The 13,158-nt window shown below is 43.4% G+C and overlaps 1 protein-coding gene across 1 annotated transcript in view; it reads right to left on the reverse strand.

Moving 5' to 3' along the window:
• Window positions 1–13,158, reverse strand: part of LOC126254837 (splicing factor 1-like) — a 46,559-nt gene that overhangs the window by 20,893 nt on the left and 12,508 nt on the right. The window contains exon 4 of the mRNA XM_049955343.1: window positions 72–224. Within this exon, the coding sequence (XP_049811300.1) occupies window positions 72–224 (153 nt within the window). The remainder of the gene's footprint in view (window positions 1–71; window positions 225–13,158) is intronic.

Raw genomic sequence — 13,158 nt, forward strand, 5'->3', positions numbered from 1 at the left:
AATAAATTTTCATTGTTAATCACAAACATTCAATTTTAGAGATAAGTAACTTCTATGAGAAATACACATACTTGTAATCAGCAGGCGGTTTGAAATCTGGATTGAGTGTCAGCATTTTTTGTATGAGATGATGCCTTTCTTCTTCCAATTTTTTCCTCGTCCTATACTCCCTTGTATTGAGTCTCTTGCCATCACTGCTGTAAATGGGTTCTGGAGATGGAGATCTGCAAACAAGTTGATGTAATTAGTTCTAATCTTCAGTAATATAAAAACACTATCTGAATATCAACATAAGCATGCATTAACTTAACAACCAGACATTCTGAATACAGAATATTCTCACCAAGTACAAAAGATTAAGCACCATATTTCTATACGCAAAGCACACTCTTAGTAAAAAACGGAATAGCAATATGACAAGAGGTGTAATTGAGAAGGCCAAAAACATCGATCACATTTAAGAAAATGAAAGTCAAGCAAACTTAATATTGTGATTAAAACTTTCTGTTTGGAGTGGAAGAGTCTTGTTGTCCATATTTTGTAGACATGGTTCACACATCTCATTTTTCATGAACTAATATTTCATATTTCTCATCTCTTCCTAACTAACATTATACAGTACATAACTTCTAACATTTGCAAAATGTTTGAATCACAATTGTAACAAGACTAAACTGACAATTTTGAAGTAATGTTGTTAAACACAATAGATGTTGAAACACGACGACTCAGTCATATTGCGATGTTTGTAGATGAGCTGCACTTTTTTATGAAAGGTGTCTGAAATGGTACAACAATGATTTTTTTGCAATGTGAGGAAGTGAAAGAGAAACAAAATTAATTGGAAACAATGAAATTCCTGTGCTATTCTTAGCACAAGACAACTATTTATCTTCAAAGTGAAGAAGGGACAGAGGCACTTCATTCAGTGAGACCACAAAATATTTAAAAAATATCTTGATGAAAGTTACAAAATGCTCCGTATAATACTGCAAAACTTGACAGTCATCCTCCATTACAGAAGATATTTTATTGGTATGATAGCAAAAAAACGTGTCAGTATCCTAAGAAGACATGTTTTGAATAGAGAACGACTTGTTACAACCACGTCAAAGGCTTGCTTGCCCTGCAGCTGTACAATGACTAGTAGTTACTAATTCACAATTTATGTTTGAATTTTACAGCACCACTCCTGGAATACTGCATTCCTTTTCAGCTAGCAATCTGGTTGTTAGAAGAAGAAGAAGAAGAAGAAGAAGAAGAAGAAGAAGAAGAAACTTCTTTAATGACTACCACACCATTGCAGCACAAGCTTCATGAAAGTAAATGAAAAGTTTCTATAGAAAGAAAAAATAACAATTCATGTGACAATTCAGTCTAACCTTCATCACATTGAAGATAGGTAAGGAAAAACTTTTTATTCAGGATTAGAAAAAATGGTTAGCAAAAACCTCCATACTTTACTGACAACCGTGATGTAACGATTATTATGATCATTGTTTCTGAACCATAAACTAATGAGTTATCAGTGCACTTACACAAAATAGATTAAAAGAACAAAAGCTCTAAAGCCAACAAAGAATGGTATATGAAAAAGAAAACAATTTAAAATACAACATCAATCAAACTGATGTCACAAAGATAAAATAAGAGAAACACAGCAGTGTAACTGTCAATAACATCCATTACAAAATAGCAGGACGAAAACAGTTAACTTCCTACATTGCACAGAATATAATAAAAAATGTACAATACGGTACCTAATCCCTGTTGGTCCATTACGGCCAGAGGACATCGGCTGGTAGTACTTTTCAATTCAATAACTTCACCAAAAGCTGTACACTTTAAGATATTTTATTTTATTCTGAAAGCAACCAGTTTCGGCAATTTATTTTGTCATCTTCAGGCCCCATACCCTTTTATTCAAATCAACAAACTTACCATAAAGTGCCGTAAAACTGGATATCTTGAATTCTGATCGTTGTGCAGCTGATTCATACTAAAGTTGGAATTCACGATATCCAGTTTTATGGCACTATATGATAAGTTCGTTGATTTGAAAAAAAAAAAAAAAAAAAAAAAACATATGGGGCCTAAAGATGGCAAAATGAACTGCTGAAACTGGTTGCCTTCAAAACAAAATAAAATATCTTGAAGTGTACGGCTGTTGGTAAGTTTATTGAATTGAAAAATACAGTACCTATGTCTGCCATTTATCAGCTTTGTAAATGTATTCTGATGTTTGTCTTACATGTATTGCTTGTATCAAGGTACTCTATGATGCTTGCCCTATCACAAAATACCACAGATGGCAGCATCTGTTGCTCATATTGGTGAGAAAGGTAAAATCACATGCTGTGCAAACAATCTCTATTGCTGTCTGCTACATGCTTTATAGGCAACGTCTTTTCAAGATGGCCTTGTGTGTTGAGCAGACAGTTTTTGTTAAGGACTAGTGGTTCAGTGTTTGATAACAAATTTCTAAATTTAAAAGCAGTGATAAAAGCTATTTGTTTCATTACTTTTTGCAGTAAATGTACATACTGTCTATTGTACAAATGTAACTGTCAGAACAAACTAGGGAATGATAGAGATTAGACATAATTATGTTCAATTCTAATAAAAAAGGCCATTAATGACACCAGCAACCACTACTGGGCAATATCCGTTTTTTGGAGAAAGCGAAGTGGTGGTAGAAAGTTTTTTTTTATTTTCATGACTGTAAATTCATAATTTTATACAAAAAGGTATGGGCCAACATTATGTTTAATTCATTATTGAATTGGAAGAGATTGGTGAACAAAGTGTGGCGAAACAAGCACTGTATCATTGTGCGAGGTACAGAGGTGAGCGAGTGTGCTGGGACTTCAACCAGTTCACTACTGTTAGTGCCACATCACCATAAAGTGCCTGTGCATAATCTAAAAGTGAAATTAAAAATTAAAGTAACTTTTCCAAACTTTGTCAGTGTTTGCTTCAGTATATTAATGTTAAAACTGTTAAATCTCAGAAGATCAGATGAGTAAGTTCTGGTAAATGAATTATTTTAAGAAAAAAGAAGTCGTGCTAAATAAAGAAGCTAGAAAAATAAAAATTGTTCAGAATGTGCAAATCTAAATCGTAATCAAAAGTTGTAAGTCTCAACTTGATCAAAGCAATGTTTTGGCCAAAACTGGCATTTTTTTGAAAATTTGAAGGCTTTTAATATTAACCCAGAAAGCAGAAAATTCATATGTAACCCCAGTCAAGTAGAAATCCTATACATGTGACACTCAGCTACCTCTATTAGTTTTCAAGTTACTTATTAAAAACTAAATTTGAAACACGGAGTACCTTATAAATAGTCTTCACAGGTTTGCTGCCAGATCACGTTGTGCAAATTCCACAATATTTCTTCAGAGCAACTGTCCGACATCTTCAGGTGGTTCAACCTTGCTGGTGGCTAGGTACGACTGACTGTATCCGCACGTCAACACCCCGTTTTTAGAATACGCGCACGAAGAAAGCGCAGGAGCGGAAATCGCTCATGCGCAATGATTTGCAGATAGATGGTGCCATATTCAAACTCCCTCTGCCGAAAATCGCAGAGCGGCTCTCCTGTGCGTGCACTGTATGCTGCGTTTGCCAACAGTGTGGCCAGACATTACTCACCAATGGCCATACTAGACCAATGTTATGAGGGGCCTGTTATCAAAGAATCTGGATTTTTGCATTGTGATTTAGTAGCAGTCTATGCAGGATTCCAGGCTGTCCTCAGTTGAAATCCCACATCCTTGTTGATGAGATTATCAGCTGTATGAATATGGATTGCTTCCTTAATGACGCAAAGATACAATTGTGGTGTGGCCACATGGACTTTATACTCTACCTACGTTTCTTCAGCATCTGAATTCACTGCATCCAAATATAAACTTCAAAATGGAAGCGGAAAAAGATGGTACTTTACCTTTTCTTGATGTTTTGGTACAAAGGAAAGCAGATGGAACCTTGGGACACAGCATCTACAGCAAGCCAACGCATACGGATCTATCTACAGGCCGCAAACTGCTATCATCCTGCAGAATGCGGTACTGCATTACATATGTTAGCTCATAGAGCACATGTGCTAGCCGATCCTTAAAGCCTGTCGAGTGAGCTAAACATTTGAAAACAGTGTTCTGACAAAACGGTTATTCTGAGAGACAGATACGTAATGCATTCAGGCCCAGGCGAGTTCAATCTATGGAGCAGAATGAAGATACAAAGACACCCACCACTTTGGCCTTTTTGCCGTATTTTGGTGCCATGTCGTCAAGAATGGGAAGAGTCCTCTGAAGATATGGAATTAAGTGTCTTTTTCAACCATCTGCAAAACAGAGAAACCTGTTGGGTTCGGTTAAGAATGAACTTGGCCTGAAGAAGGGTGGTGTGTAAAAGATTCCTTGTCAATGTGGGGCAGCGTATATAGGCCAGACATGTCGCACAGTACAAAAACGCTGCGATGAACATCAGCGTCACACACACCTTAGTCAACCGGAAAAAATCGGCAATTGCGGAACACTGTATGAATACAGGACATTGGATGATTTATGAAAAGACAGAAGTTTTATCCCCAGCATCATCTTTCTGGGATTGCGTCATTAAGCAAGCAATACATATTCGCGCAGCCAATAATCTCATCAACAAGGATGTGGGATTCCACCTGAGCACAGCCTGGAACCCTGCATTGGCTGCTATTAAATACGAAAATCCAGATTCTTCAATAACACACCCGTCGTAACATTGGTCCAGTACAGCCATTGATGAGTAACGTCTAGCTGCACTGTTGGCAAACGCAGCATACAGCACATGCACAGGAGAGCTGCTCTGCGATTTTCGGCACCATCTATCTGCAAATCACTGCGCATACGCGATTTCCGTGCCTGTGCATTCTTTGCGAGTGTATTCTAGAAACAGGGCATCGACATGTGGATACCGTCAGTTGTACTTAACTATCAGCAAATTTGAACCAACTGAAGATGTCTGACAGTTGCTCCGAGGAAATATTGCAGAATTTTCACAATGTGATCCGGCGGCAAACCTGTGAAGACTATTTACAACACATCCGCCAGGAAAGCTTGAAGAGTCACAAAGACTACCTTATTCATAAAATATTATCATCATTTGTACTTGTTATAGAAAGTTCTAATTACAGCACTTGATTAAACTGATGAAATAATAAAGCTGTACAAGTTTCAAGATTTTAGTGCAAGTCATTACAAGCAATCTAAAAGATGCAGTTCACATCACTTTCCACTGTTGGTTCCGTTCTAAAAATTCTAGCTGGCAAAAATTGAATGCAGTTGAGCTAAACTTTTTCAGTAACTAAACCAAGTTTAACTCCATTCATATAAAAATTAAGAAAACTGAACTATTAAATGCCAGAGATATTAATGCATATAAAAAAGGGAACATTTATTTGCTGCTACATGTGCCTAGAGCTGTTGGTAGCATATGTTTCGTTTGGTGGTGCACTGTGCCCATATATAAATACAGCCAGAGGCAGTAAGAAGACCGACTTCACACCAAAATATGAACCTGTCAGCATCAGTCAAATGCCTGCATATGCTGTGTCTCTCATGACATGACAGCTAGATAGCTACCAAAAGCATTTTCGGTAAACATAGGAAGTGAACTAGTGAAGACCGTACACCATCCTGGACTGCCCAGTTTTCATGGAAGTAACTGTGTGCTGCCCCACAATATTAACAAAACCACATGGCAAGTGGTGAGATCATTTTCCACCTTTAAGGCGAGCAATTGACTTTGATGATGAGAAGTCGGGGTAACAGAACATTTTACGTGGAACTTACTCTAGAGGTTATCTCTGAACTGTTAATAGTGCTGTTTCCGATAGGGACATCATCATGAATAATGATATGTTTGTGTGAATTTTTACTAAATATACTAATCAGTTTAATCAGTTACAGTTCAAAACCTATTTATAGTTTTAGTTCCAGATTCCGCTGAGTAAAATAGCGGGTAGGAACATTTTCTCTCAGTGAATCCAATGTGTAATATGGCCTTGCAGACTGGCAATTATGGTCAGTATGTTCTCCATCGCTTTCTGGCTGACCGCAAGAATTCTTTTCACGCTCTTGTAAACAGCAAAGCTTTATACACTAAATTCATCTGCTGCCCACATAAGAAAGCCTGGTTGTATCAACTAACTCAAAATGACTCAGTGACGGACACTTCCCTAAATTGATTCCATCTACAGAAGTGTCAAAATCGCATTGGAGAAAATGCAAGGTTTGTACATGATGAAGCAAGTCAAGATTTGGGAAAGTGGCAAGAAAAGATAACCAGTGATATGGGACTTTTTTTAAAAACTGCTTCAAAATGTTTCATATGAAGGCAAATGTAGGAAACTAATTTTCAGTAAGTAACCACATTTTCAAGCAATTTTATTTTTAGTATCAATATCTTCTAATTCTACCTCCATTTAGGAAATTAAAGGCAAAAAATATTTCTTCTTGTTGTGAAAACAGAACATATTTGTTTCAATGTTAAAAAGCCATGTTTCTTTGCGGTACTTTGTAGAAAAAGACCGTTCTTTCAAATGCAATGCAATTAATTGACTTAAGTGCTGTGCAGCAGAACCTGCAACATGAACTAAAGAAAAACTGAGGAAAAAACCCCAGCATCTACCAGTTGAACGATACCCTAGCTACCCAGTCTGCACTGTTATGATAGGTGGTGGACTAATAATAATGGATAACCCAGCCATGCTGTTACAAGCTTAGCTTTCTCTCCTAATATGTCATGAAGGCCAAATGTGCAGAACCTTAAAACTTATACTACATTTTTCACATTATTATTTACAGCAGGGGGTGGGTGGGTCGTATGGGAGAGACCACCCCCTCACGTCAGCAAAAAAAATTTACTCAAAATTTGAGGCATCAAATTTATGTACCAGCTGGCTAAACAGAGTAGGTCAGAGACAGTGGAGGTAACATTAACAAGTTCTTTTCCTTAGATTTCCACATGTCCTGGTACCCAGCAATAAGTTTCTTCTGCCTCTGAAAGAGAACATGATAATGGATTATGATGATAGAATTTTTAGGCACATCACACTGAAGTGTTTACTCACAGATCCCATTCTTAAGTTTGGGAAGACAAACTTAAAAGAACAAGACCACCCTGGACCATCCAGTTCAGTGCTGACAGAACAGCAAATATAATTTTGTATACTAGAAAGAAAACTGCTCTGGAAGCACTATCATGAGAGTATTATCAAGAAAGCACATTTAGGCAACATGACTGAGCAGTTGACAGAAGTCGTCATGTTTGGACACATCAGTGTCAACCGTAATAAAAGTTTCCATGTGTCAATTTTGAACTCATAAAATTTATTTAAACAATGTAATGTGCATAAAGGCCTTCCCACTTCAATTGTAAAATTAATTTGGGCCACTTTACTAAGCATAGAAATGCTATATTCCAATCTTTGCTTTTGGCCTTAATTCCATCAAGTGGTAGGATTCTGAACAACTTTTACACACTGATCCCAAATGGCCTCATGGCCCATGGACTACTGTTGAACAAACATTCCTTTGGTTGTAGAATAATCTAGATAGATACTATCAATTTTGGGTATTCTATGAAGCTACATTAACTAAAAGTGTGTGAATGTGTAAAATTTTCTACCTGATTTTTTTTCTTTTTTTGTCATAGAAAGAAACCATTATTAATCAAATGGATCAGATTTATATATGAGAGTCACTTCGTACACTACAAAACTGAAGAATGATAATCCTTTCACAAAAGTATTTAATTTTTTCTAAAAACGTACCACTATTCCTTGATAAGTTTTTACTGTTTATATGCTGCCATCAACTATGTAAGGTATACAGCAATACTACCACCATTACAATACATCAAACATCAGTTAAAAAAACATACCCAAGATGAACTGTGCAAAAATGTCTTAACTGGCCTTCAAAATCATTTAGCAAGTATTGGTTGTCAAGTTTTAAGAATAGTTTAGTCATTCCAATAAAAAATTTATCAAACACTGTGTTTTGTGCACTGATAGTTTCATATGGCGGCTGACTGGAAATGTCTTCTACTCAGAATTTATGCAAGTATTTTAACCACTGACTTAACAGTTTCATCTGCAAAGGAGAAGTATAGCACACCTGGGACATAATGGAAAAACAGGAGGTGGACCAAAAATTCCTTTACTACAAAAAGTTATACAGAGCATTTTCGTCACTCCCTAAGTAATAAGATGAATGCCGAAACTTATTCTCCCTAATTTTTTGTCTCTAATGTAGCCATCATCTCTCTTCTTTTTAAAATAAGTTTTAAGGATTAAATGAAATTAATCCAATAATCAATACATGCATTCTCGGCAATCAATCCTAAATAAAAGTGAAGCGTATGTAGAAAATTTGTACAGAAGAAGTGACTTATCCTATGAGTTTCATCAACAGGAACTGCATGCTTAAAAATCAATCTCTAATGGTGGACACACTAATATACATTAACCACAGAAATTTATCTATTAGTTTTAGTTCTGCCAGTATAAACTGAAAATTTTCAAACACTTCCTACCATTTCATTTCCTTATGTTTTTGCATCTCACAAACAGCAATATGTTAGAAGTTTGATGTTGTGGAGGATGAGATATGGCAGTGAACTTCATCAATTTTTCCTCTGCGTATTTGCCATGGGGGGATTTGTGGTAAATCACAGAAGAATTAAGAAGAATACAAAGAGATTCAAGTGAGGGACACAAGCCAACAACTTTCCAATGGACAAAATTACACAGTAATGACATCTGATTTTTTATTCATTTGCTCAATTTTATGTGAATTAAGGGAGACACTACTGCAATATGTAATAGTTTCAATGTAACTATAGGAAAAATAAGTCAACAAGGTCTGTGTTGATGAGATATTATGTTGTTCAATGAGATGTACAGTTTTTAAAAGATGTTATAGTGAGCAGTTTCATACAATCCTGAGCACATTGGTGACAACACGACCACAAAACAGATCATAACTTATAGGTAAAATAAAGTAAGTAAAGGCTATAGCGTTGCTTGTACCTTGATTACCTAAGTTACTAGTTATCGAGAGCCAAATAGAAGAAATCTCTCCAGAAATAGTGAAAGATGATTTCTGTGCAACTTTATTACATTGCTTCAAATTACAAGAAGTTGTTTACTCATAACACGGATGTTCCGAATAAAGTTATGTATCTTTACATTGTTACCTATCAGTTTAAGTTCTAATTACAAAAACCCTTCTAGCCATCTCATTCAATGATGCACTGAACTTAAGGAGATGGAAGTGACTTACGGAAATGTGATTAATGATGATAATATCTTAGAAATAATGCAGGCCCTTCATATTAAAATATTAAAAGGATCTGAAAACTGGCTACAAGATGAAAATCAATAAAAGCAAATTCCCAGCAGTGGAGAGTAATCTAATTGTGAGAGGGAGGAAACAGATCAGGAAATGAAATTCTAAACACAGTAGATGACTGTTGCTAGTTGGACTGCAAAATAACAGATGATAGCAGAAATAATGAAGATTTAACACACAGACTGGTAACATCAAGAAAAGCTCTTCTGAAGAGATCTGTGAACATCCAAAGCAAATTGAAGAGTTACAAATATTTTCTGAAAGGTTTTTTCAAGGGTATAGGTATATGTGGGAGCAAAACACTGACAATAATCAGTACAGACAAAAAGAGAAGCTTTTGAAAAGTGGTACTACAGAAGAATGCTGAAGACAGTGTGTAGTTCAGGTCACTAATGAAGTCCTACACTGAATAGGGGTGGTGGTTACTGCTAAAACAACCAGTTTCTGAAATAACCTAACTTTTTTTCATTCCCAATATTTCCTGTAATAAATCAAGAAACCTGATATTGTGACTTCCTCGGTTTCAAGATGCACAGAATCAAAATATTAAATCAAATAAAAGAAAACATAGTCCAGCCACTGGGGGAGGGGTGATGAGACAGTGGAAGGGGTGGGGGGACGAGGAGGAGGGGAGAGGAGGGGAGGGGAGGGGAGGGGAGGAGGGGAGGGGAGGGGAGGAGGGGAGGGGAGGAGGGGAGGAGGGGAGGGGAGGGGAGGAGGGGAGGAGGGGAGGGGAGGGGAGGAGGGGAGGAGGGGAGGGGAGGGGATGGGAGGAGGGGAGGAGGGGAGGGGAGAGGAGGGAGACGGAGGAGGGGAGGGGACGGGGACAGGGGACGGAGGAGGGAGGGAGGGGAGGCGACGGGGGAGGGGAGGGGAGGAGACGGGGGAGGGGAGGGGAGGAGACGGGGGAGGGGAGGGGAGGAGACGGGGGAGGGGAGGGGAGGAGACGGGGGAGGGGAGGGGAGGAGACGGGAGGAGACGGGGGAGGGGAGGGGAGGAGACGGGAGGAGACGGGGGAGGGGAGGGGAGGAGACGGGGGAGGGGAGGGGAGGAGACGGGGGAGGGGAGGGGAGGAGACGGGGGAGGGGAGGGGAGGAGACGGGGGAGGGGAGGGGAGGAGACGGGGGAGGGGAGGGGAGGAGACGGGGGAGGGGAGGGGAGGAGACGGGGGAGGGGAGGGGAGGAGACGGGGGAGGGGAGGGGAGGAGACGGGGGAGGGGAGGGGAGGAGACGGGGGAGGGGAGGGGAGGAGACGGGGAGGGGAGGGGAGGAGACGGGGAGGGGAGGAGACGGGGAGGGGAGGAGACGGGGAGGGGAGGAGACGGGGAGGGGAGGAGACGGGGAGGGGAGGAGACGGGGAGGGGAGGAGACGGGGAGGGGAGGAGACGGGGAGGGGAGGAGACGGGGAGGGGAGGAGACGGGGAGGGGAGGAGACGGGGGAGGGGAGGAGACGGGGGAGGGGAGGAGACGGGGGAGGGGAGGAGACGGGGGAGGGGAGGAGACGGGGGAGGGGAGGAGACGGGGGAGGGGAGGAGACGGGGGAGGGGAGGAGACGGGGGAGGGGAGGAGACGGGGGAGGGGTGGGGAGGGGAGGAGACGGACCCTGGGGAGGGGAGGAGGGGAGGGGCGGGGGATGAGGGGAGGAGACGGGGGAGCGGAGGGGAGGAGACGGGGGAGGGGGTGGGGTGAGGAGACGGGAGGGGTGGGGTGAGGAGACGGGAGGGGTGTGAGGAGGCAGAGGAGGGGGGAGGGGTGTGAGGAGGCAGAGGAGGGGGGAGGGGGCAGAGGAGGGGGGAGGGGTGTGAGGAGGCAGAGGAGGGGGGAGGGGGCAGAGGAGGGGGGAGGGGTGTGAGGAGGCAGAGGAGGGGGGAGGGGGCAGAGGAGGGGGGAGGGGGCAGAGGAGGGGGGAGGGGTGTGAGGAGGCAGAGGAGGGGGGAGGGGTGTGAGGAGGCAGAAGAGGGGGGAGGGGTGTGAGGAGGCAGAGGAGGGGGGAGGGGTGTGAGGAGGCAGGGGAGGGGGGAGGGGTGTGAGGAGGCAGGGGAGGGGGGAGGGGTGTGAGGAGGCAGGGGAGGGGGGAGGGGTGTGAGGAGGCAGGGGAGGGGAGGGGGGAGGGGTGTGAGGAGGCAGGGGAGGGGAGGGGGGAGGGGTGTGAGGAGGCAGAGGAGGGGGGAGGGGTGTGAGGAGGCAGAGGAGGGCGGAGGGGTGTGAGGAGGCAGAGGAGGGCAGAGGGGTGTGAGGAGGCAGAGGAGGGCAGAGGGGTGTGAGGAGGCAGAGGAGGGCAGAGGGGTGTGAGGAGGCAGAGGAGGGCAGAGGGGTGTGAGGAGGCAGAGGAGGGCAGAGGGCGGTGAGGAGGCAGAGGAGGGCAGAGGGGGGTGAGGAGGCAGAGGAGGGCAGAGGGGGGTGAGGAGGCAGAGGAGGGCGGAGGGGGGTGAGGAGGCAGAGGAGGGCGGAGGGGGGTGAGGAGGCAGAGGAGGGCGGAGGGGGGTGAGGAGGCAGAGGAGGGCGGAGGGGGGTGAGGAGGCAGAGGAGGGCGGAGGGGGGTGAGGAGGCAGAGGAGGGCGGAGGGGGGTGAGGAGGCAGAGGAGGGCGGAGGGGGGTGAGGAGGCAGAGGAGGGCGGAGGGGGTTGAGGAGGCAGAGGAGGGCGGAGGGGGGTGAGGAGGCAGAGGAGGGCGGAGGGGGGTGAGGAGGCAGAGGAGGGCGGAGGGGGGTGAGGAGGCAGAGGAGGGCGGAGGGGGGTGAGGAGGCAGAGGAGGGCGGAGGGTGGTGAGGAGGCAGAGGAGGGCAGAGGAGGGCGGAGGGGGGTGAGGAGGCAGAGGAGGGCGGAGGGGGGTGAGGAGGCAGAGGAGGGCGGAGGGGGGTGAGGAGGCAGAGGAGGGCGGAGGGGGGTGAGGAGGCAGAGGAGGGCAGAGGGGGGTGAGGAGGCAGAGGAGGGCGGAGGGGGGTGAGGAGGCAGAGGAGGGGGGAGGAGCTAGCAATAGACAGATTCCTCATTTCTAGATTTCCAAAATGCGTTAAACACAGTGGCTTCTTGTTTTCCACTGTAGAAGAGCAATTCGTGTATGGTGATTGCATCAACATGATCAAGCACCTGTTCATAATGCACGGCCTGTGGCGGAGTTGATGCACGGCAATAACATCCCTGTAATGGTCTGGCCTGCACAGAGTCCTGACCTGAATCCTATAGAACACCTCCGGAATGTTATGGAACACCGACTTTGTGCCAGGCCTCTTCAACCAACACTGACACCTCTCCTCATTGCAGAACTTTGTGAAGAATGGGCTGCCATTCCCCAAGAAACCTTCCAGCACCTGACTGAACATATGCCTGAGAGAGTGGAAGCTGTCATGAAGGCTAAGGGTGGGCCAACACCATATTGAATTCCAGCATTACTATTGGATGTCACCACGAAATTTTAAGTCATTTTCAGCCAGGTGTCCGGATACTTTTGTTCAATAGTGTATTATTTAGGCAGATTCAGAAATTTCTATAATACTGCTCCTAATTACCCTGTTTACGTTACAGCCTACACCTAAACTTCCTCCCTTCTCTGTTCCTCTTACTTATTCATTGCACTTCTGATAATCTTTTGATATCCCACTTGCTCATTCCTCTTCCAATTTCACAAACTCTTCTCTAGACCATGGAGTTCCACTATTTTCTACCCCTAAATGTATGAGGCCTGTTCAAAAAGTAAAGTGACTTCAAATTGGGCGGGCAATGTAATTTGATTATCAATGTTTTTGTTATGTTTGTACACCTGT

Source organism: Schistocerca nitens, chromosome 1 (assembly GCF_023898315.1).
Source record: "Schistocerca nitens isolate TAMUIC-IGC-003100 chromosome 1, iqSchNite1.1, whole genome shotgun sequence".
NCBI classification, from domain to species: domain Eukaryota; kingdom Metazoa; phylum Arthropoda; class Insecta; order Orthoptera; family Acrididae; genus Schistocerca; species Schistocerca nitens.